Here is a 24,392-nt window from a genome sequence, read left to right as displayed (position 1 = left end):
TTTCAAACGGCAAATACACCACACTTAGAGCATAATTTGGTAGATTTTTCGACTTCGACAGAAGCAGAGAGTTTTCTAAAGTAAAGCTGGGAAACAAGTTGCTGGGAGTCGACTTTTAAAATGTAATATTTCTTTTGCTTGATTTGCTATATTCTAGGATTTCTGAGGAACTATTTGCTGCCTTTTTTTGGGCTTTATGAGGACTAAACTGTAAGTGAGAAGACTATAAGAGACATGGAATAATACAGTCAAAGATATTTGACTTTTTTGAAATAAAAGCATGAAAATAAACTCTACATGTCTGGCCCTTGATGCGAGTCTGCTTTTCCAGTGTGGCCCTCTGGGAAGTTGAGTTCGACACCCCTGTCCTAAGGGGACATGGGCAAAAAAAAAAGGTTTAGTTTCATGTGCTCACGTGAAACTAAACTAATTAGATTTTTCTTTTGCTCAGACTATCTGTCCAAACTGAGGTTTCTGTTGCACGACTAAAACTACTTTTGAACGTACACATGTTCCACCAAAACAAGTTCCTTCCTGAGGCTATTTAGCAGAGGCACCGTGGCTCCGTCCGGCGCTTAGCACCGCCCAAGACGATTGTGATTGGTTAAAAGAAATGCCAATAAACCAGAGCACGTTTTTTTCCCCCATCCCAGAATGTTGTGTGGACTAGCCAGACCCTCCTCCGCAGCGCTGAGGAGGAAGGTCAGCCAAAGCAAGACTAGCTTACAGTTGGCTACAGTTCAAATGTTGTTGTAACCAACAAGTGTTAGCTGGAGTGAAAACCTTTAAAAGAAATCCTGAATTATTAGTATTGTTTCATATTCTGTGACTTGAGAATCCTTACAGTTTAAAAATACTTTTGAATCCTCATAAAATGTCTGATTATAGGATTAGCATAAAGTTGACGTTAGCATAAAGAGTGTAGTGTTAGCTCTAAAGCAGTTAGGGTTGAGAGCTGTGCATCATGACATTAAAGTACAGTATTTTAGCAGACTGAATAAATGTCTTGCAGCTGCTACTAGTTCTTCACGGGGTCAGCCCTATGTTCCCACATTTCTAAGATTTTTCTTAAAATTAGGCCCTATGTTCCCACATTTCTAAGATTTTTCTTAAAATTAGGCCCTATGTTCCCACATTTCTAAGATTTTTCTTAAAATTAGGCCCTATTTTCCCACATTTCTAAGATTTTTCTTAAAATTAGGCCCTATTTTCCCACATTTCTAAGATTTTTCTTAAAATTAGGCCCTATGTTCCCACATTTCTAAGATATTTCTTAAAATGAGGCCCTATGTTCCCACATTTCTAAGATTTTTCTTAAAATGAGGCCCTATGTTCCCACATTTCTAAGATTTTTCTTAAAATTAGGCCCTATTTTCCCACATTTCTAAGATTTTTCTTAAAATTAGGCCCTATTTTCCCACATTTCTAAGATTTTTCTTAAAATTAGGCCCTATTTTCCCACATTTCTAAGATTTTTCTTAAAATTAGGCCCTATGTTCCCACATTTCTAAGATATTTCTTAAAATTAGGACGTATGTTCCCACATTTCTAGGACATTTTCAAAATGAGGTCTTGTGTCCCTACATTTCCCTTCAATTTAAGCCCTATCCTCCCACAACATATTTAGGGTTAAGTGTTAGAAATCTGATACAAATTTATGAAACAGGAAATGTGGGAACTAATTTTGGAAAAAGAATCTTAGAAATGTGGGAACGTAGGGCCTAATTTTCAGTGAAAAAAAAAATCTTAGAAATGTGGGAACATAGGCTTCTTCACTATGAGCTTAATGCTAATGTCACTTTAGCATTAAGTTAAGTAGTTATTGTGTACAATAGTACGTAACAGCTCTTTAAATGAACACAGACAATATACATTTAATTTAAGAACGAAATGTACAGCATTTGAAAATGAACGTGTGTGCACTACAGAGCTAGCTAAGTGTTGACAAACTCAACAAGACTGAACAAGATGAACATGGAGCTTTTGTATTTAATGTGAAAGCAACAAGACGAGAAAGTACATCACACTTCTGTTTGAATAGTTTAGAAAAGATGACATCAAGTTAGTACAGACCATAGACAGTACAGACTGAAAGGCTGATTTATACTTCTGCAACAGAGAGACGCCCAATACTGACCGTTAGCTCGCCAGGCTAACGCAAGGCGTTGGCTAACGTTACACTCCGTCTCTTTCACTGGGCATTGCGTATCTTTACGTGACACTGAATGGATGCAGACGATCGGAATAATCAGGGTGAGAATGAATTTTAAATTAACCTAACGTGAACTCGCTGCCTAATTTTGAAACTTACGGAACAAAACAGCCTAATAATGATCTATGTTTTGCCTGCTTGTCTAGGTATTCAATAATTTTATATTACAAAGACAAGTAAATATATAAAAGTAATAATATAATATAAACGTAAAGATGGAAGTCTAAACGACTTCTCAGGGTGTACCAGTTTTTAATCACTGAAATTCTGCCCAGTCAATACATGAAGGTAAATCATTTCTGGATTTTAGAATAAAAAGATCATGTGTACTTTGTGGTTTAAGGAAGATACGTACGTCGCCGGTACCACAATGTTAAGATGTAGAAGCATAAATCAGCCTTCACAGAACAAAAGCAGGTTTGATTCACCACTCATGTACTAATACTGACACCAGTACACACAGTACAAATACATCACAGTACAGAGTCAATACAGGCACAAGCAGAAGGCAGCATAGATTCAACTGAAGAGTTTTGTTCCAATGTAAAACAATATCCAAAAACTACCCGAGCACCTGCCTCATCTACCGCAGAGTTATCACGGATTTTACATTATGGAAAGTAAAATGTGTGCTTTGGTTAAAAATACTTTAATTTAATCTGTAAATAGCCTTAATTAGACTTGAAAAAGGGAGATCCTGCACATGGTCTTGCTAGAGCATCACCATTTACTGGGGAAACGTTTCGGTCCTTCTGGACCTTCGATAAAAAGGAAAATACTCTTGACGAAGGTCCAGAGGGACCGAAACCTTAAGTCTCTGACACACCAACAAAGCCAGTCAGACTTCGGCTCCTGTCGGTCCAAAAAGTGCCTCGGAACACACCGAAGCGACGCCGACTTGAGCGTACGTTCTGCGCGTGTGCGAGACGTAATACGTCTCCGTAACAGCAGGCGCCGCTAATCTGTTTTGTCGCCCAAAAAATTTAAATCCGGAAATGACGAGCGCATCACGTGGGTCTGGCTTCTCCCGAATGTCAAAGCCAGACCATCATGACGGCTCGTTCGGAATTCGATCTCATATTTTACGAAAATAGTTCACCAAAACGGTTTTCTTTTATTAAACACTGTTTATTTTTATGTCATGTTAAATTGTTGATTGTTTATTCTATGTCTATGTCTAGCTATGTATAGCACATCTGACAATAAAGCTGACTTGACTTCAAACAAGTTTCTGAAAACATTTTAAGAGAGAAATAGGCCGTGCAGTTGCTGAATCTGTCTTCATTTCAGATCGACAAAGGTCAGTTTGAAAGATTCAACAAGTCAAATCGGCCCAAATTAAAGACGGCTCTTCCATCTGACGACGGCACATCACACACCGAACAGACTCGAGTCACCGACCTCGCCAGACTGTCCGACGGCCAATAATCGGGTTGGTGTGTCAGCGCCTTTAGATTTTCAGTAAATGGTCCTTTTTGAAGTCTAATGAAGTCTAGTGATATTTTCCGATACACCTGCATCGAAGAATTGTTGGATGTGCGAACTGTTTCTTCATGAATAGCCAAAATAAAAGAGTCAGCCATAATCACTTTTAAAATCCTGCAAACCAACTGAGGACATTATCGCTCATCACTTACTGTACCACACTAGAAACTTAACCCTTGTGTTGTCCTCAGTTCAAATTTGACCCATTTTCAAAGTCTTTATATCAGAAATATGGCTTTCTTTGAACCAAAATAACCTGGATGCATGGATGTACATTAACGATGTACATAACGATCTTTGCACGTAAAATTAATGATTACTTTTACGTTTAAATGGTTTTAAAACAGTATCCTGACTAAACTTTGACATAAACTAGTCTGTGATTCACTCAACATCCTCTGATCTTAACTATTAGTCAAAATTATTCATAATTTCTGCTTTTTTAACTCAAAAATTAAAGTATAATGTCATATGAATTAGGTTTTTTTGACCATGAATTTAAAAATAAAACATTGAAAAAAGTGACAAACACGTTTTAAAAAGTATCAAAAGCATAAATGAAAAGCCAAAAAACGCTGGAAAAAGCACCAAAAATTCAAATTAACTTTTGACCTGGATGGACGACAAGTTCACGGTCAACGGGAAGACAACACTAGGGTTAAAACACACTTGTCTTTCTTAAGGTGTGTACCTTTAGTTGATAGTAGTATCCAAGGTATTCACACTGTTTATCAGTATAATATCCACGGCAGTCATGTGTTTTATCTCGTTCAATAAAAGGGTTACGTTGACGTTGGATATGCAGCACGTTGGAATAAAACTCTTCAGTTACAAAGACATTAGATCCGAATTCTGTTTCGTGAAAAGCACTCGTTTGAGCCTAACGATCGATGACAGATTAACTATCAAACATCTTCTTCCTATCAGACTTGTCTTCAATGTTCTTACGCCAGTCTCCCACGTCGCGCAGCTGCTTGTCCTGTGAACACAGACCATATTTCATTTGGTTAAAAGTAATGACAAGTAAAATGATGAATATAAATTCAGATATTACCAACAGCCAAATGGTAACAAGCTTTATTTTTGACAGGTGCATCAATAAATCATCACTGCCACATTGGCCACTAAACTTTCTCAGGAAATACAAATTGAATTCCTCGGGTTTAATTTTGCATAGCGGTCAAATTTGATCCCAAGTTGGCCACTGTATACACTCTCTCAGCCACATAGGCGTAATTTCCGGGGGTGTTTTGATTACAACAATAATCAATAAATTTTTCCGAAGTTATTGTTGCTTTTTTTTAGATTTTTGCGGCTTTTTAAAAGTATTTTTTTGAGTTTTTTTTTAACAATTTACTTTAACGTTTGTTGCCTTTCTGGAGGTTTTGCACAGTTTTTCTGAGGTTTTTGTTGCCTTTTTGAGTTAGTGATAGTGAAATACATGAGCTACAGTTACATTTCTAGTGATGAATTGGCGAAAACACGTTTTAGTTCTCTGATTCACGGCTTTGTCCTTGGTGCTCCCTCTCTTCAGTCACTCTCTACTCGCTCCACCGTACATGCTTGCGGGCGCACGTTGAGCCTCTGTTAACAGTTTGTAACAGAAATAAAATGGATTATGGATCATTTTATTGTAGCTGTATCTTCTCTATTGGCTGTTGAAACAGGAGACGTCTCATACGGTCTAAAACCAGCCTCTGGAGACTAGACCAGCTGACTTCTCTATTGGCTGTTGAATCAGGAGACGTCTCATACGGTCTAAAACCAGCCTCTGGAGACTCCACCAGCTGACTTCTCTATTGGCTGTTGAATCAGGAGACGTCTCTTACGGTCTAAAACCAGCCTCTGGAGACTAGACCAGCTGACTTCTCTATTGGCTGTTGAATCAGGAGACGTCTCATACGGTCTAAAACCAGCCTCTGGAGACTAGACCAGCTGACTTCTCTATTGGCTGTTGAATCAGGAGACGTCTCTTACGTTATAAAACCAGCCTCTGGAGACTCCACCAGCTGACTTCTCTATTGGCTGTTGAATCAGGAGACGTCTCTTACGGTCTAAAACCAGCCTCTGGAGACTAGACCAGCTGACTTCTCTACTGGCTGTTGAAACAGGAGACGTCTCTTACGGTCTAAAACCAGCCTCTGGAGACTAGACCAGCTGACTTCTCTACTGGCTGTTGAATCAGGAGACGTCTCATACGGTCTAAAACCAGCCTCTGGAGACTAGACCAGCTGACTTCTCTATTGGCTGTTGAATCAGGAGACGTCTCTTACGTTATAAAACCAGCCTCTGGAGACTCCACCAGCTGACTTCTCTATTGGCTGTTGAATCAGGAGACGTCTCTTACGGTCTAAAACCAGCCTCTGGAGACTAGACCAGCTGACTTCTCTACTGGCTGTTGAAACAGGAGACGTCTCTTACGGTCTAAAACCAGCCTCTGGAGACTCCACCAGCTGACTTCTCTATTGGCTGTTGAATCAGGAGACGTCTCTTACGATCTAAAACCAGCATCTGGAGACTAGACCAGCTGACTTCTCTATTGGCTGTTGAAACAGGAGACGTCTCTTACGGTCTAAAAACAGCCTCTGGAGACTAGACCAGCTGACTTCTCTATTGGCTGTTGAATCAGGAGACGTCTCTTACGGTCTAAAACCAGCATCTGGAGACTAGACCAGCTGACTTCTCTATTGGCTGTTGAATCAGGAGACGTCTCTTACGGTCTAAAACCAGCCTCTGACTCCACCAGCTGACTTCTCTATTGGCTGTTGAATCAGGAGACGTCTCTTACGTTGTAAAACCAGCCTCTGGAGACTAGACCAGCTGACTTTTCTATTGGCTGTTGAATCAGGAGACGTCTCTTACGGTCTAAAACCAGCCTCTGGAGACTCCACCAGCTGACTTCTCTATTGGCTGTTGAAACAGGAGACGTCTCTTACGGTCTAAAACCAGCCTCTGGAGACTCCACCAGCTGACTTCTCTATTGGCTGTTGAATCAGGAGACGTCTCTTACGGTCTAAAACCAGCCTCTGGAGACTAGACCAGCTGACTTCTCTATTGGCTGTTGAATCAGGAGACGTCTCTTACATTGTAAAACCAGCCTCTGGAGACTCCACCAGCTGACTTCTCTATTGGCTGTTGAATCAGGAGACGTCTCTTACGTTGTAAAACCAGCCTCTGGAGACTCCACCAGCTGAGTCGCAGCGACACCACCAGCTGGTTTGAGTCGAGCTGAGACTGGCCGGTTCAGACCGCTGAAACTTTTCTCTACGACGTTCTAAAACTGTTTTGTCTCGTCGTGAATCCCTTTAAAGTTAAAGCTAATGTAAAGCAGGTTTAAGAAACCGAGATGACAAACGAGTGGGCAGAATATTGATGTTGGTATTTAGACTGAAGTCGAGATGAACCAGGTAGCAGCTCACCTCCTCTTTGACCTCCTTCTTGACCTGCTTCAGGTTGGCCCTGAGGTCCATGTTGACCGTGTGCTTGGAGCCCAGCAGAGCCTTCAGCATGGCGTCGGCCGACATACGCACTTTCTTCAGACGGGGTCTCTTGAACTTTCCCCTCATATCCACAATCTTAATGTTGAGATCTCTGACCTTCAGGAGGATTTAGGACAGAAGTACAGACTTTTATTATAGGTCAAATGATCTTATACGCACACACACTATGGTAGTTCTTCGCCTACTTGTATGTACGTAATAGTTTTCTCAATAATTTTCTCACCTCATTCAGCACCATGTTGAGTTTGAACTCTATGCAGTATCTCTCCTCCTCACTCATGTTAATCTGCTGATGGAGCGTCTTGACAAGTTCCTGAAGAGAAAAGTGAAAGTTCAGAAAAGAAAGAGACAAAGATCCCTCTGAGCAACAGAGGAATAAGATAAGACATTCTATTCTGAATTTGCAATTTGTAGAAAAGCGATTTAAAGACCTGTGACATCGCCACGATGTAAAGTTTACTGCGCATATTCAGCAGGCCGCATATCACGGAAGTAAACCCGGAAGCTTAGGCCGGTTACACACCGTGTCTGTTTGTATTTCGGCTCCCATGTTAACAGGTTAGAGCGTGCACACTGCCTGCATGACACGCACGTCTCAGGCGCGGCTCAAGTCGCGCCGAAAACGCGTGCATGCTAAAAATAGAACAGACGACTATTTTTCACGCAAAATAGAATAGGAAAAGATGTTTATATGTCTTTTAGACACTAATACATATTAATAAATGACATGTTGATGTTTGAAAGTCTCGAGGTTTTGATATAAATGTAATAAAATGAGAAAAAAAAATGATTTTCTAATATTGCACCTGTCAATCCAGAAGGAAATATTCTGGAGCCTATTTTTCCGTCAATACTGCCGATGTTGTCTTTGCTGTAATCAGATCAGAATATGTTTATGTTTATGGGAAACATCCATGTGTCCAGACGAGGCTAGCAGCAGCAGCAGCGCCGCGTCAGACACGTTTCTGGTGTGTAAAGACGTAGAAAACGCCACGTAGCCGCCACGCAACAGAAACGCCACGCTCACGCCACGCAGGCAGCGTGTAACCGGCCTTAGACACTTTATTTTGCGTATGCTGCAGGCAAGCAACTCCATTGAACTGAATAGGCGCCATTTTGTGATCTGGTATCCTACTTTGTAGTTAATACATCCATTGGATATTTTGGCTTCACTTTTGTACAGTGGGAGGAAGTGGAGACCCATCTTCCAGTGGTGTAGTCTACGCAGAGGTGTATAAAGTACTAGAGACCCAGACTTGAGTAAAAGTACAAGTGCTCTATCAAAAAAGTGACTTGAGTAGAAGTTGAAGTGCTCTTTAAGCACCACACTTAAGTAGAAGTACTAAAGTATTCAACATTTTTTGATTTTTAATTAGCGTACGTAACTAACGTAGCCCTAACTACACACACTGTAACCCCCACAGTCTCCGTAGCGTGAGGTAACGAGTAACTATGCAGCACATAAAAAATCTATCGGAGTAAAAGTATTAAACTCATCGAAAATATGTACTAAAATATGTAGTATGTAAGTAAAAGTGAAAGTAGGAGAAAAACATAATACTCCAGTAGAGTACAGATACAGCCTTTTGGTAGTTAAGTAGAGTAGTGAAGTAGTTCTACTTCGTTACTATACAGCTCTAAGTCTACAGTGGTAAAGAAATACAAACAAGCCAGAGCATCCCCCCCCACCCTCAGCCCCTATCCCAGAATAGATTAACGGTGCAGCCAGACCATACTCCAGAAAAAGAAACTCCTAGAAAAAAGGGCCGGCAATGCGAGACTTATCCCGGGCCGAGCCGGGACAGGCCGGTCCTGTTTCTTTCTCACCATGAGCTCGTCCTTGGAGTACGGCAGCTCCAGAGGAGGACATTTCTCCGCCAGGAACTTCTCCCTTTCCTCAGTCTTCATTGTTGCTTCGGCTTCCAATAAATTAGTTCCCACCATTAGCATACAGCCCTGTGGATGACATGAGGTAAGATAAGCCTTTAATTCCTCCTATAGTCGTGGGAAGCGAAGAGAACTAAAATGGTGATGCATCGCACATCGACATGCATAAAACATAAGCATACATTCAGTGTTTTCCCTGGCTTTGTGGAAGACTTAGGTGCACGTATTTGGTGGGGGATTAAGGCGTCCTTCCTTAAGAAAATGTAAAGTTTTTCAATTTACAAAAAAATGCAATTTCCCCAAACATAGGCCAAGTTCAAACTGCAGGCAAAAGTGCCCTAAATTTTTTTGGGGTCAAGTGACCAGGTCAGACTACTTCAGAAGTAGTGTGAACACTCAAATCTTGCCCAGATCAGATTTTTTTAAAGGTCCTGAGTCAGACCCAGGTCTGATTTCTTTCAATGCGGCCGCAGTGTGAACAACCGAGGTGGATTTGATGCGATTTTTACGTCAATCTGACAGAGATAATCAAAAGTTGCCCTGGACATCTGAAAGTTTTGAATAAACTGCGTCTCTGTGAAGCTATTCACAACGCAGTCCCACCACTCCTGGCCTCGTCTCTGCATCCACTCAGACCTCTGGAGTGAATTTGCAGCCATAACTCCGCAAAAGGCCAAAATAGCCAATTTGTCTCTTTCTCTTCATTCTTCTCATCCTCAGCGCCTGCTCATTAATGTTACGGCTGCCATTACACAAACATTTTGACATAAAAGCGAGAATGCTGACTTCCTCCATAACCTCCCTAACTTTAGTGCGACAGCGTGCTGCGTCTGATGTCATTGTTATTGGTCTTTTGCGCATGCGGGTCAGTTCGAAACCGCAAACTGTTCACACTGGAATCTGATATAGGCCACATTTTAAAAGGTCATGTGAACAACCAAACAATAAATAAGATCTGAGCAAAAAAATCAGAATTAAGCATTAAGACTTGTGTGAACGTAGCCATATTGTGTCTCTTTGTGGTAGTTTTGCGTCTCTTTATCACATCATTTTGGGCCATTACTATCACCATATCGGTGTCTAAAACGTTGCAAAAGCAAGAGCAGATAATACTAAATAAAACACAAAAAGCTTAAGGACAAAACTTAAAGCTAAAGAAGTCCAACTACAATCATTAGATCTGAGAAAAGTCTTTTAGTTACATTCATTCGGTTTAGCCGCTGCCCAAAACCTTACAATAGCAGGGGAAACCCAGCATCATCTCATCCAAATGCATTCAATAAACTACCCCCCTACCTTCCCCCACACTCACTGCACATCCTCCCCCTCATATTGCACTTAATTCTACCCAGATTGCACATTTTATTTTCAGCTAAAATTTTAAAAACAGTATCTTTGTAAAGAATAAAAATGTACTCATGTCTTACTTTCAGAGTGTGCTTGCGCCTCGCAGACAGTCTTTTCCTGCAGGTGAAAACACGAGACATGGATCAGACATTTGGCCCGTTAGGTTATAAATAAGTCCATAAATCTGTTATTATGATTATTTGTTGTGTTCTATTAGAATCATATGGTGATGGCAAAACTGTTTAACCCTTGTGTTGTTTCTGTATCAAAAATATGAGTTTCTTTCAACCAGATTGCCCAAAAATAACTTGGATAGTTCCATACACGAAACTGTTGTGGTTATGCATCAACATACGTTCCTCTGATCTTAATTATTAGCTAAAGTAATTCATAATTTCTGGGGTTTTTTAACTCAAAATTAGGCGTAATTTAATATAAATGAGGTTTATTGAACATGAATTACTAACATAAGTGTAAAACTAGCTGTGATATGAAGTTGGCTTAGAAGATGTATACTTTATGCTTTATAAAACAGGCAAAACAGACCCAGGAAGACAACACAAGGCAAAAAATAAATAATCAAATGTCCCGTAAAATAGGAACAAATGCCAACACACTGACAAAAAACTTCTTTCACACTTTGTTAATGAGAAAATAGTTTAGAAATGTACAAAAAATTAAGTATTTTATCCTTTAAAAAAAATGTTTCTTGGCCTAAATCTCCTCCAAATGTGGAAATCTGTTAACGAGTGTAAAAGACATTCTGCCGTCTAAAATAACTGAATAAAAAAATAGACTTATCAACTTACTCGTCGGCCATCTTGGCAGCTGGATCCTGACGTTATCTGATAAAACAAACAAACAGAAGAGACAGCATTAAAATGACATTTGTACATTTTTATGTGTGATAAAAACATCAATCACACTTCAGCTAAACTTGTCAACTCTAACTGACACAAAATATTTACACAACTCCCCGTCTGTCATACTGCGTTTACAAAAAACTTTATTGTCCACAGATGTGAACATTTTTCTTCGGTTTCACCAACAATACAAGAGAGACAGGACATTACGACCAATACGTAGCCAAGACTAGCCTGACCAGCCAGACCCACATACAGATGTTGAGGTCTGGGAACTCACCATTGGTCAGGGCTCAATCGGAGGGGCGGGACAAACGGTTGTCTTTCAAATTCCCTCTGCACCCAATAGGATGGCGCTCCAACCAATCAGAGCAACGAAGAAGGTAGCGAAGCTGGTTGATAGATTAAACTTTTGCCGCATCCGGTCGGCAAAAACTCCGAACACATCTTCCTTTTTTAAGAATGACTTCAGAGCCGTTCTTTGTTCTTTTCTCAAAGAAAAGCTGAACTCCAAGTCTTCAGAAGACCTCTGTTCACCAGCAGCAGCAGCAGCCATAAGCCCCGCCCACCGACTCTATACACGATGTGATTGGCCTGACCAGAGTTTGGTTTTTCCAGCACGCAAGCCAACGGAGAGTGCCTAGACTGACCCAGGATCTAGGTGCGTCTAGATTTCTAGGCTAAGCCAAGACGGCAAGATGGACAAAACAGACAATACATTTCATATACACTGACTTCACAACAGAAACTCTGGGTCAGCCCCCAATGTGCAGACGTTCACAAATATATAAGGCAATACCCCGGTTTCTCAATGTCATATAAGTTCTCATATCCCGGTTAACAGAGCTAGAGAACTCCTTTAGTAAGCAGGGTATTCACACCTTAAGCGGGGTAAGCTCATGTTACGCTTCTGCACATGCTCCGTTATAACTAGAGATGGCCCGATACCATTTTTTGCTTCCCGATACCGATTCCGATACCTGAACTATACTGATACCGAGTACCGATCCGATACCAGTGTGTCATATATTTTATTATGTTTTAACAGCTGTATACTACCATCCCTGTATGGATGTGATATGATATATAACAGCTGTATACTACTATCTCTGTATGGATGTGATATGATGTATAACAGCTGTATACTACTATCCCTGTATGGATGTGATATGATGTATAACAGCTGTATACTACTATCCCTGTATGGATGTGATATGATGTATAACAGCTGTATACTACTATCCCTGTATGGATGTGATATGATGTATAACAGCTGTATACTACTCTCCTGTATGGATGTGATATGATGTATAACAGCTGTATACTACTATCCCTGTATGGATGTGATATGATGTATAACAGCTGTATACTACTATCTCTGTATGGATGTGATATGATGTATAACAGCTGTATACTACTATCCCTGTATGGATGTGATATGATGTATAACAGCTGTATACTACTATCCCTGTATGGATGTGATATGATGTATAACAGCTGTATACTACTATCCCTGTATGGATGTGATATGATGTATAACAGCTGTATACTACTATCCCTGTATGGATGTGATATGATGTATAACAGCTGTATACTACTATCCCTGTATGGATGTGATATGATGTATAACAGCTGTATACTACTATCTCTGTATGGATGTGATATGATGTATAACAGCTGTATACTACTATCCCTGTATGGATGTGATATGATGTATAACAGCTGTATACTACTATCCCTGTATGGATGTGATATGATGTATAAGGTAACGCACTATCTTTTGGATGTATATGATTACAGCTGTATACTACTATCCCTGTATGGATGTGATATGATGTATAACAGCTGTATACTACTATCCCTGTATGGATGTGGTATGATGTATAACAGCTGTATACTATATCCCTGTATGGATGTGATATGATGTATAACAGCTGTATACTACTATCCCTGTATGGATGTGATATGATGTATAACAGCTGTATACTACTATCCCTGTATGGATGTGATATGATATATAACAGCTGTATACTACTATCCCTGTATGGATGTGATATGATGTATAACAGCTGTATACTACTATCCCTGTATGGATGTGGTATGATATATAACAGCTGTATACTACTATCTCTGTATGGATGTGATATGATATATAACAGCTGTATACTACTATCCCTGTATGGATGTGATATGATGTATAACAGCTGTATACTACTATCTCTGTATGGATGTGATATGATGTATAACAGCTGTATACTACTATCTCTGTATGGATGTGATATGATGTATAACAGCTGTATACTACTATCTCTGTATGGATGTGATATGATGTATAACAGCTGTATACTACTATCCCTGTATGGATGTGATATGATGTATAACAGCTGTATACTACTATCCCTGTATGGGTGTGATAATGATTTCTATCTTTGTTGTCTGGCTCAGGTTAAACTCTCATGAACAAACACAAATAATGAATGCCACAGAACTTTCTTGTACTCTTTATTACGTGGTATCGGATCGGTGCATGAACTCCAGTACTTCCCAAACCTTTAAACCCACTGAGGACTTCGCCATGGCAAGTACTATCAAGAAGACCCATTTCTGGACGGAAGAAGAGACACTTTTCTTTCTTGCTTTCCAAGTTGTAAAGATTGTGACAAAAGTCAACTGGAAAACTGGCTAGTAAACTAGGCATTCCGGGATGGGAGAAAAACGTGCTCTGGTTTATCGGCATCATCTTTAAACCAATCACAATCGTCGTGGGCGGTGCTAAGCTCCGGACGGAGCCACGGTGCCTCTGCTAAATAGTCTCAGGAAGGAACATGTGTCTCAAAGCGCCTACTTGCACACTTCAAGCACTTAGTTTTAAGTATATAGTGGAGATAACGCAGAAAGTCAGTGCACTGAAAGTACCAGGATGTCCCCCTAAAAACGGTCAAAAAGTTCAGTGTGGAACGATGGACACTACGCGCACTAAATGGGCGCCATCTTGACTACACAGAGGAAAGAGGGAGGGACTAGGGACGTGGACCGGCAGCTGATTGGACGAACGCGTCACATGGGTCTGGCTTCTCCCGGATTTCACAACAGAGCGTAACGGGCGGCTCGTTCAGAATACAATAATAAAATCTCGAATTTTACTAAAATAGTTCACCGAAACGTGTTTCTGAAAACATTTTAAGAGAGAAATAGGCCGTGCAGTTCCTGAATCTTCATTTCAGATCAACAAAGGTCAGTTTAAGAGATTTTCGTCAGATTTTCAGAGGCGGCGAGGCGAGCCGACCGCGCTCGTCATTTCCGGTGAGTGTTTTAACGTAAGTGGTCCGTTTGGGACGACACTAACCATCCAGAGTGGGCGCTACGGCAGGAAGTGGTCAGTGCACATTAGCGGTGTACTGACAGAAGTGTGCGGTTTGAGACACAGACTTGTTTTGGTGGAACATGTGTACGTTCAAAAGTAGTTTTAGTCATGCGACAGAAACCTCAGATTGGACAGATAGTCTAGCTAGCTGTCTGGATTTACCCTGCAGAGATCTGAGGAGCAGTTAACCATAGTCCTCACAAATCAGCCGGAGGTTAGAACGCCAACACAGAGACAGAGGAAGGGGACGGACATCTGGCCTAAAATGAAGGACACTCGCAAATTCGGAAATGAAACTTCCACCTACTGTACTGGCGGTGGAGTTACTCCAATTCATTGCGTATGGGAGGAGAACTGGCATAAACCAGTTATTTACTTAACCCTGCTACTGCTGTTCATGGAAAAGCACTAAAAGTTTCCTGTTGTCTTAACCGTAAAGACTGCTAAACTTAACCGTATTTCACAGGACATCTTATGAATTGTTTGCGTACGATATCAAACAAACCCATTCATGAGAATGCGTTGCATACAACCACACTTCAGAAGTATCTGAACTGTCCTTTAAATGCTCTTATTGTGAGGACTTTGATCAGTATTAAGCTGTAAGAGGGATCTTTGTAATTTTAACAATCATTTTTTTAGAGCTGATTAAACACAGTGCAGTCAGATTTTGTCCTTTTGGCGAAGAAATGTCAACCAGCAAACAAAACGGAAATCATCGTATAAAGCCTGCCCACTTGCAATTTGATTGGTCCGAAAAGCTCTGGTTGGAGCATAGTTGCTCCACAAACGGATCAAGTCCAGACCCAACTTCCCAAACTCAAACGTTGTGGGCGGGGCTAAGTTCGGCTGGCGTCCAGGCTACATAAAAACATCATTCTCTGATCTACTCCAGAGGAGTTTAGTTTATGACAGTAGAGACGCTGCTAAACTGCTCACTAAATCTCAATCTGTCATCAAACCATATAGACCGTAAAAATATCAACACATTAAACACAGTATTTGTAGGACGATTACAACACTTGTGTTGGGAACGACATTATCAGTTCTTTACTTCTGGACACATTTAAATCCCCAAAGAGACGGTATCTCCCTCTGGAAAGCTAACAAGGCTGGCGACTTCTTTTTAAACAGAGAGGACAAAGTGAATCTGACATCGTGATTTAAGCCATTTTCTTCTTGCGATCTCAGACACATCTTTATGACGTCGGTATTCGGATGTCGTCCCGTAGCGGCGGCCGTTTCACAAAAAAGTTAAAAGTAAAAACTCCACATCTTTCCTTTCCACTGTTCTGTTTCTGAGTCAAACTATTCGAAGTCACGTCTGTGCCGTCTAATCCCTCACCTGTCTCCCATTTCACGTTTGGATCATGTAATTTCTATCTTAAGACTTCAATGTTGAATCCGGGACATTTAATGGAACTGAACTTTGTAACTGAGGCCGTGCTAATGCCCTAAAGGACCAGCCCGCTATTTTTAGCAGCGTGGCTCTGGGGGGGGGATTGTGGTCCGACAGTATGTGATGCCGTGAAATATCTCCACAACTATTGCACGGATTGGCATTAAATTTAGTTCCAGACATTTACAATCCTTCGGTGATCCTCTGACTGCTCTTTTAGCGCCACCAACCAACAGGTCACAACTTTTATCAACTGCTCTCTTCATGGCAGGAAACCTCCAACACTGATGCCTGAATCCCTTCCAGCGTCTCTAACATAGCATGCTAACACTAGCATGCTAATATGCTATTTGTTAACATGATTAAGGCTACGGAACTTCAAAACTTTACTTTCAAACTTTACAGGCACTGACCGAATTGCCTCCATGGTATCGAGTATCGAGTCATTTAATACCAAATATTTAATAGAGACTCTGAAAGCCACGCCCAACGGAGGGGAAAACGAAATCTCCGCTCTCCAATGACTTGTATCGCGTGAAGGTTTCCTCCTGCTAGCAAACAACAAAAAAATGTCTAAAAAACTTCTCTGTGGTGATATGAACTGCCAACAATGTAAAGAACCCATGACTTACGTTTTTATAAGCTGCCGACCCGAAAAACTGAGCTTCTGTGAAGACACAAGTGGAAACAGATGTGAGGAATCAGCAGAGAGAATGGGAAGACACCAAGCTAACGTTATGTCCAACGTTAGCTTAACTTACAGACATATAGTTAGCCTTAAACTGACATTTGGATATTTGACTTGTAACAAAATGCTACAAACGTAATGTCGGACCCAACGTTAGCTTAGTGTCAGGATCCCACAGTCTCCCGATTCTCTCTGCTGATTCCTCACTTCTGTATCCACCTTTGTCTTCATAGAAGCTCAGTTTTTTGGGGTCAGCAGCTTATAGAAACTTAAGTTACGGGTTATTTACATTGCTGGAAGTGAATATCACCACACAGCAGCTTTTAGGCATTTTTCTGTTGTTTGCTAGCAGACGAAATAGACGAGGAGGAAACCTTCACGCGATACAAGTTAACGGAGAGAGGAGAGTTGTCTGTGCCTCTGCTAAATAGCCTCTGGAAGGAACTTGTTTTGGTGGAACATGTGTACGTTCAAAAGTAGTTTTAGTCGCGCAACAGAAAACTCAGATTGGACAGATAGTCTAGCTAGCTGTCTGGATTTACCCTGCAGAGATCTGAGGAGCATTTAAAGTGATGGTTCGGAGTGATTTCACCCTAGGGTCCTTTGCACCATGACAAACATATTTATTAATTTAATGATTAAATAAGGTAGTTTCTCCAAACTTACCTCAAATATAACTTCTCTCCTGCTAGTTGTACTACAGCACTTTTTAAAAAATAAGTTAAATTAATAAATATTTTCGTTGTATCTCTTTTCTGTGTTGTAATTTGTAGACGGTCCCTAAGCACTCGCCTGGTAGCAGCAGCAGCAGAGAGCAGAAGCCAGCAGGCAAGTGTTATTTACATAAACTTCTGGTGTACTTACAAACTTTCCAATCCATCGTTTTATGAGAGCATAACCTCTTTGTATCATTTCGGGCATTATTAGTGGGGTAATGTACAAGATACAAACGTGGGTCCATTAGCCTCTGCGCTAAGCTATTCAGCGGCTAACGCTACTCTACGCTAACTCTCCCAATGTTCGACCCAGGTGAAAAAAGCTTCTGGGGGGGTGTTTGGCTCGAGGTCATGGTGCAAAGGACCCTAGGGTGAAATTACTCCCAACCATCACTTTAACCATAGTCCTCATAAATCCACCGGAGGTTAGAACGCCAACACGAAGACAGAGGAAGGGGACGGACATCCGGCCTAAAATGAGGGACATCCGGTGAAATTTGTGGCGGCACTGCAGCAATTCCGGAAATGAAATATCGATTTATAGACTAGAACATGCCTGAAGAGGAGGCAGCCCTTACAAGCACCTCAAAACTGTTCTTAAGTGCATTAGTGTGCTGAATGAGTGCTCTTAACTCTTCCAGCGCTGCTATTTGCATGAACAGATACCAGGGTAAACCGAGCCTTTAAGTACGAGGCTCGAGGAGTTTAAAGCATCTTCCCGAAAGCATTCGTGAGGCCAGATAGTCGCTGCCTGAGCCGCTTGGGACAGATCAGTGGATTAAGACTCTATTCCTGGCGCCTCAGCTGTTCCCAACATCTTCATTATGGAAAGAAAAAAAAAATAAAAAATGACAGCGGGCTCGTCTTAAAAGAAAAGATGCCTGACGAGCAGCGCAGGCATCCGCCAAACACATAGCAACCGCGGGAACAAATGGCCGTCATCTGTAAACCAATAACAGCCCTGGGGGGGGGGGGGACAATGTATTTTAGGACACCCGAAACTTGCCGGTCATACCATTATGTTACTCTGGGGGTGGAATAATATCTGTTAGGTTAGATTTGGGCCCTCATTTTTGTCTTAAGTGAGTGTGAGCATGTGTGTGTGTGTGTGTGTGTGTGTGTGTGTGTGTGTGTGTGTGTGTGTGTGTGTGTGTGTGTGTGTGTGTGTGTGGCGTGTGCGAGTGTGTGAGCGTATTCATGTTTGTGTGTGTGTGTGTGTGTATGTTCATGTACGTGTGTGTGTGAGTGTGAATGTGTGCGAGTGCGTGAGTGTGTGAGCAAGTGTGTGTGTGTGTGTGTGTGTGAGAGCGTATTCATGTTCGTGTGTGTGTCAGTGTGAGTGTGAATGTGTGCGAGTGTGTGTGTGTGTGTGTGTGTACGTGTTCGTGTTCTTGTTTGTATTCGTGTGTGCGTGTGTGTGTGAGCGTATTCATGTTTGTGTGTGTGTCATTTTGACTGTGAATGTATAGCAAGTGTGTGTGTGTGTTTGTTTGTGTGTGTGTGTGTGTGTGTGTGTGTGTGTGTGCGTGTTCTTGTTTGTATTTGTGTGTACGTGTGTGGGTGTGTGCGTGTTTGTGTTCGTGTGTGAGTGCGTGAGCGAGTGTGTGTGTGGGCATGAGAATGTGAGTGTGTGTGTTTGTGTGTGTGTGTGTGTGTGTGTGTGTGTGTGTGAGAGTGAGCGAGTGTATGGCGATGGTGCGGTGTGGGCGTGTGTGTGTGTGTGTGTGTGTGTGTGTGTGTGTGTGTGTGTGTGTGTGTGTGTGTGTGTGTGTGTGTGTGTGTGTGTGTGTGTGTGTGTGTGTGTGTGTGTGTGTGTGTGTGTGTGTGTGTGTGTGTGTGTGTGATTGTCTCTGGAGGGCAGCAGGGCGGACAGGTTCGCAGTAACCCAACACCACAGAACATCCCTTGAACGAGTAAGACGTTACAGCGTATCGCAAAAATAGCTCGCTGTCGGGATGACCTCAGATGCACGAACAGTTCATCTGCTCCACACGGACAAAAATACAGACCAGAGGCTACAACGGCATTCACTGTTAACCCAGAACGGAAGAGCATCTCAAAGGTCTGTTAAAGTCCCCAAAACCGAAAGAAAAGCTCCTCTATTATAGGAAACTTGTTTTTTAAAGACATTAAAATAAACCTCTATCCAGCGGTGGAAGTTATCAACTATCAACTATTAAATACATCGCAAACTATTTTGATAATTCAAATTAATCGGTTTGAGTCATTTTTTTATGAAAGAAAAGTTAAAACTTGTGCGATTCCAGCGTTTTAAATGTGATTATTGTTCTAGTTTCTTCTCTCCTCTGTGACAGTAAACTGAATATCGTTTGAGTTGGGGACAAAACGAGACATTTGAGGACGTCCTCTTGGCTCTGATCCACATTTTTCACCATTTTATGAACACGTTATAGACCACAACTAATCCGTTCATCCAGAAAACAATCCACACATTAATAATCCACAATGAAAGTAATCGTTAGGAAGAAGTAGTCGGACCTTTTACCCAAGTTAAAGCGGTTTAAAAATCCTCCATTACAAGTAAAAGGGTAACACTTTACAATAAGGTACACAACAAAATAGATAGTTAATGATTAGTTACTGTTTTTGAAAGAGTAACGAATGATTAGTTACTGTTTTTGAAAGAGTAACGAATGATTAGTTACTGTTTTTGAAAGAGTAACGAATGATTAGTTACTGTTTTTGAAAGAGTAACGAATGATTAGTTACTGTTTTTCAGAAGAGTAACGAATGATTAGTTACTGTTTTTGAAAGAGTAACGAATGATTAGTTACTGTTTTTCAGAAGAGTAACGAATGATTAGTTACTGTTTTTCAGAAGAGTAACTAATGATTAGTTACTGCTTTTCAGAAGAGTAACTAATGATTAGTTCCTGCTTTTCAGAAGGCTAACTAATCATTCGTTACCCTTCTGAAAAACAGTAACTACCCTTCTGAAAAAGGGTAACTAATCATTCGTTACTATTTCAAAAACAGTAACTAATCATTAACTACTTATTTTGTTGTACCTTATTGGAAAGTGTTACCAGTATAAAAGTCCTTCATTCAAAGTCTTCCTTGTGTAAAAAGTACGGCCGCATTTTTACGTTGTCAAAGTACAGCTAGTTTTAATATACTGTACTTAGTTTATTTTATAAGAATTAATTACTGGGGCGACCTCTAGCTCACCCAGTAGAGCGTGCGCCCCTTGTAGGCTGAGTCCTTGGCAGTGGCTCGGGTTCGACTCCGACCTGTGGCCCTTTGCAGCATGTCACCCCCCCTCTCTCTCTCCCCTTTCCTCTCTTTAAGCTCTCCTGTTGATTAAACGCCATAAAAGCCCAAATAATCTTAAAAAAAAAAAGGAATTAATTATGTTTTTAAACTGATCGTATGTTTCACGTGTTAAATCTTGACGGACAAATGTAGTGGAGTAAAAAAAAAAGTACATTTACCTCCGAGATGTAGTGGAGTAGAAGTATAAAGTTATAGAAAAGTACCTCCAAAACTGTACTTAGTTACATTGCACAACTGAGCTTTACACTGGGAGACTGAAGACTTTAATCGTCACTATTTCTCTGAAAGATACAGCCCATAAACACATGAATGTGCCATTTTTTTTTAAATGCTAAACCTTCAAGGGAAGACATACGTCTTAAGGAGAACGTTGTTGTTCAGGATGGTGAAAGCACGGAGAACCATCTGTGGAGAAAGCTCCTCTACTGTAGGAATCTGGTTTTGTAAAAGAAAGCTTTAACAGCTGAATGTTGGAAGAGGAAAACAGGCTAAATTTGGTGCGCTGGGATTTAAGGGAGGACAGAGACTGAAGTCGGCAGCCGCTGCAGATTAGACGAGGTTTTTCCTGCGAGCCGCTCGGTGCTGACAGCAGGATAAACACTGACGGATCCGCTTTCAAGTTCATGCCTTGTAGCGGTGTTGTCTTTCAGCGTGCCGCTATCACCAGGCCATACATCACCGGGCGGCCCCCGCTGTTTCTAAAGCAGATTTTAGAAAAACTACTGCCGAAAGACTCAGGATATAATAATTGTATCTTTAACTTAGGATACAAGAAGTGACTTAGGATACAGGAATTGTATTCTTAATTTAGGATACAAGAACTGACTTAGGATACAGGAATTGTATTCTTAATTTAGGATACAAGAAGTGACTTAGGATACAGGAACTGTATTCTTAACTTAGGATACAAGAACTGACTTAGGATACAAGAACTGTATTCTTAACTTAGGATACAAGAACTGATTTAGGATACAAGAACTGATTTAGGATACAGGAATTGTATTCTTAACTTAGGATACAAGAACTGACTTAGGATACAGGAACTGTATTCTTAACTTAGGATACAAGAACTGACTTAGGATACAGGAATTGTATTCTTAACTTAGGATACAGGAACTGACTTAGGATACAGGAATTGTATTCTTAACTTAGGATACAAGAACTGACTTAGGATACAGGAATTGTATTCTTAACTTAGGATACAAGAACTGACTTAGGATACAGGAATTGTATTCTTAACTTAGGATACAAGAACTGACTTAGGATACAGGAATTGTATTCTTAACTTAGGATACAGGAACTGACTTAGGATACAGGAATTGTATTCTTAACTTAGGATACAAGAACTGACTTAGGATACAGGAACTGTATTCTTAACTTAGGATACAAGAACTAACTTAGGATACAGGAATTGTATTCTTAATTTAGGATACAAGAACTGACTTAGGATACAGGAATTGTATTCTTAATTTAGGATACAAGAACTGACTTAGGATACAGGAATTGTATTCTTAACTTAGGATACAAGAACTAACTTAGGATACAGGAATTGTATTCTTAATTTAGGATACAAGAACTGACTTAGGATACAGGAATTGTATTCTTAACTTAGGATACAAGAACTGACTTAGGATACAGGAATTGTATTCTTAATTTAGGATACAAGAACTGACTTAGGATACAGGAATTGTATTCTTAACTTAGGATACAAGAACTGACTTAGGATACAGGAATTGTATTCTTAATTTAGGATACAATAATTGTATTCTGAGTGGTTATGCTGTGTTTGTTTTTTAGTTGTACTGATAAAAGCAACCAAAAATGTACAATAAAAGCACATTAAAGTAATCTAAAGATTAAACATCAACTACAAAGTGTGTGCATTGCTACAACACTTCAAAAACCATTAAAGAATTCCCCAAAAAACATTAAACATTAAACCGTGAACATTTGGCATGTTACTGCCGCTACAAACCCATCTCTCTGACTGATAATAAAGCAGATATTCAAACAAAATGAAAGTATTTTTCACTTTTCCTACAACTTCTTACTGACGAGTTTGAGTTGAACAAAGCTGAAGCATTCACACCTGCCGTCGTGCAAACAATGTGCATGCAGACACCCAGAAATACTCTTCTACATATCTACTAAACACAGAGAAAGAGTTCTTACTTAGACGTGAGCGGAGTCGTCGGCTTGTTAGAGACGCAGGCTGAGTCCCGACCGCGCCAAGCGTTCAGAAGGTATATATTGCAATCTGTGATAGCCCTCTAAATCCTCCACTTTCTCATTATGGAAGTGGATTACCGGTCAAACCAATGAGCTGGCAAGGTCATGAAATACAGTACAGTGTCGTCTGCCCCCTCTCCTGCGCCTGCCTCATTATAAATAACCCGCCCTTTGAGATTGTTATCTGTATTATCCTGTGCCATCGAGCTTCTGACACACAGAATGCAGGAAAGTCATTAAACAACAGCAGCGTTTTCTAATCAGCTTTAGAGCGTAACTTTTTGATATTAATATTAATGTCTGTTACATTCAAGCCGTTGCCAAGTGAGTTGCTACAAAGCTAATAAGCTAATAAAGACCAGGGCTCGAGTCCAGACTACATTTTTTGCCTTGGTCACACTGGTGCGCCTAACTTTGTTTTTATTTAGGTGCACCAGCACAAAATTTAGGTGCACCCAAATTTTTCCTTACGTCGCCATTAACGCCACAATTTCAAGGTCACCTTTTTAATCACACTCCATATACATTCATATTCATATTATATCAATTATTTTAAACAAGAATAAGGAGTTTGTTCATTAATTTTTTTATTTGAAGCACAATTATACTACTCAAAGTCTTATAGTGGGCCCCCCCTTGCTGTCAAATGCCCCTCAGACGGCCAACACCTGTAATTTGGCCTTCTTCCCCTTTGGCCTTGGCTAAACCAGCTTGCCAAACTCCCTAGCATCAAAATCTCCAAACTGGGCCCCTCCACACTGACCCACACTGGGAGCAGACCCAGATGCACCACATTGATATGTCCATTCTGGTCCATATGTAGAACAGTATACCCGCTAAAATACATTAGGGCGTTTTCACACATGAAAGTCTGAACCAAGGTCCGGACCAAGGTTCATGTTTTTGTTACATTGTCTACATTTGATCCGGTAAGTTTTGGTTTCACACTGCAGTTTTGCAAGCGCACTAAAGATCTCTACGTGACAAAACTACGTCCTGCCGTCATCACATACGTGAGCTGCGTCTCCAGATACTTAGAACTGATTGGTTTGTTGACGGGCTTCCCCGTCCTCTCGGATCCTCTCTCTGGGTCCGAGTTTAGGCTATTCAACTGACCGCTGCTCTCCCCTACTGCCGCGGCTCTTTTTGTTTTGTTGTGATGTAGAGAAGCAAGACACGGGAACTTTCTTTCTGGAGCATTTATTCAGAGACAAACTGAAACCTCCACTGTACATTTACTACCACTTAACAAATAAACTGCTGATGTATTCTCTGCTCTGATAGCCGACAGCTGTCTTCTTTGAGCGCGTTCACCGTCTCTCTCTCTCTCTCTCTCTCTCTCTCTGTGTCTGTCTCTCTCTCTCTGTCTCTCTCTCTCTCTCTCTCTCTCTCTCTCTCTCTCTCTCTCT

At 40.8% G+C, this 24,392-nt stretch overlaps 1 protein-coding gene across 2 annotated transcripts; it reads right to left on the bottom strand.

Moving 5' to 3' along the window:
• Window positions 1-4,463: 4,463 nt before the first annotated feature.
• Window positions 4,464-23,018, bottom strand: LOC120564260 (troponin I, fast skeletal muscle-like). Of its 2 annotated transcripts, none has more exons than XM_039809117.1 (7): window positions 22,927-23,018; window positions 11,241-11,276; window positions 10,512-10,548; window positions 9,025-9,153; window positions 7,421-7,510; window positions 7,117-7,293; window positions 4,464-4,676 (listed from the first exon to the last, which is right to left on the bottom strand). In XM_039809117.1, the coding sequence occupies exons 2-7, from the start codon at window positions 11,249-11,251 to the stop codon at window positions 4,596-4,598; spliced, it is 525 nt and encodes a 174-aa protein (XP_039665051.1). In that variant the 5' UTR covers window positions 11,252-11,276; window positions 22,927-23,018; the 3' UTR covers window positions 4,464-4,595. The 2 variants fall into 2 exon arrangements, with proteins under 2 accessions (XP_039665051.1, XP_039665053.1); XM_039809119.1 differs by lacking the exon at window positions 22,927-23,018 and adding an exon at window positions 16,690-16,708.
• Between the last annotated feature and the right edge of the window lie 1,374 nt (window positions 23,019-24,392).

Source organism: Perca fluviatilis, chromosome 8 (assembly GCF_010015445.1).
Source record: "Perca fluviatilis chromosome 8, GENO_Pfluv_1.0, whole genome shotgun sequence".
Lineage (NCBI taxonomy): Eukaryota > Metazoa > Chordata > Actinopteri > Perciformes > Percidae > Perca > Perca fluviatilis.
Note: the sequence above shows the minus strand (reverse complement) of the source record. Positions and strands in the feature narration are given on the sequence as shown.

Coding starts and splice junctions, on each gene's coding strand:
- LOC120564260 (XM_039809117.1), bottom strand. Junction 9,154..10,511: donor GGCGCAAGCACACTCTGAAA/GTAAGACATGAG, acceptor TGTCATCCACAG/GGCTGTATGCTAATGGTGGG. Junction 7,511..9,024: donor ACTCCAAGGACGAGCTCATG/GTGAGAAAGAAA, acceptor TTTTCTCTTCAG/GAACTTGTCAAGACGCTCCA.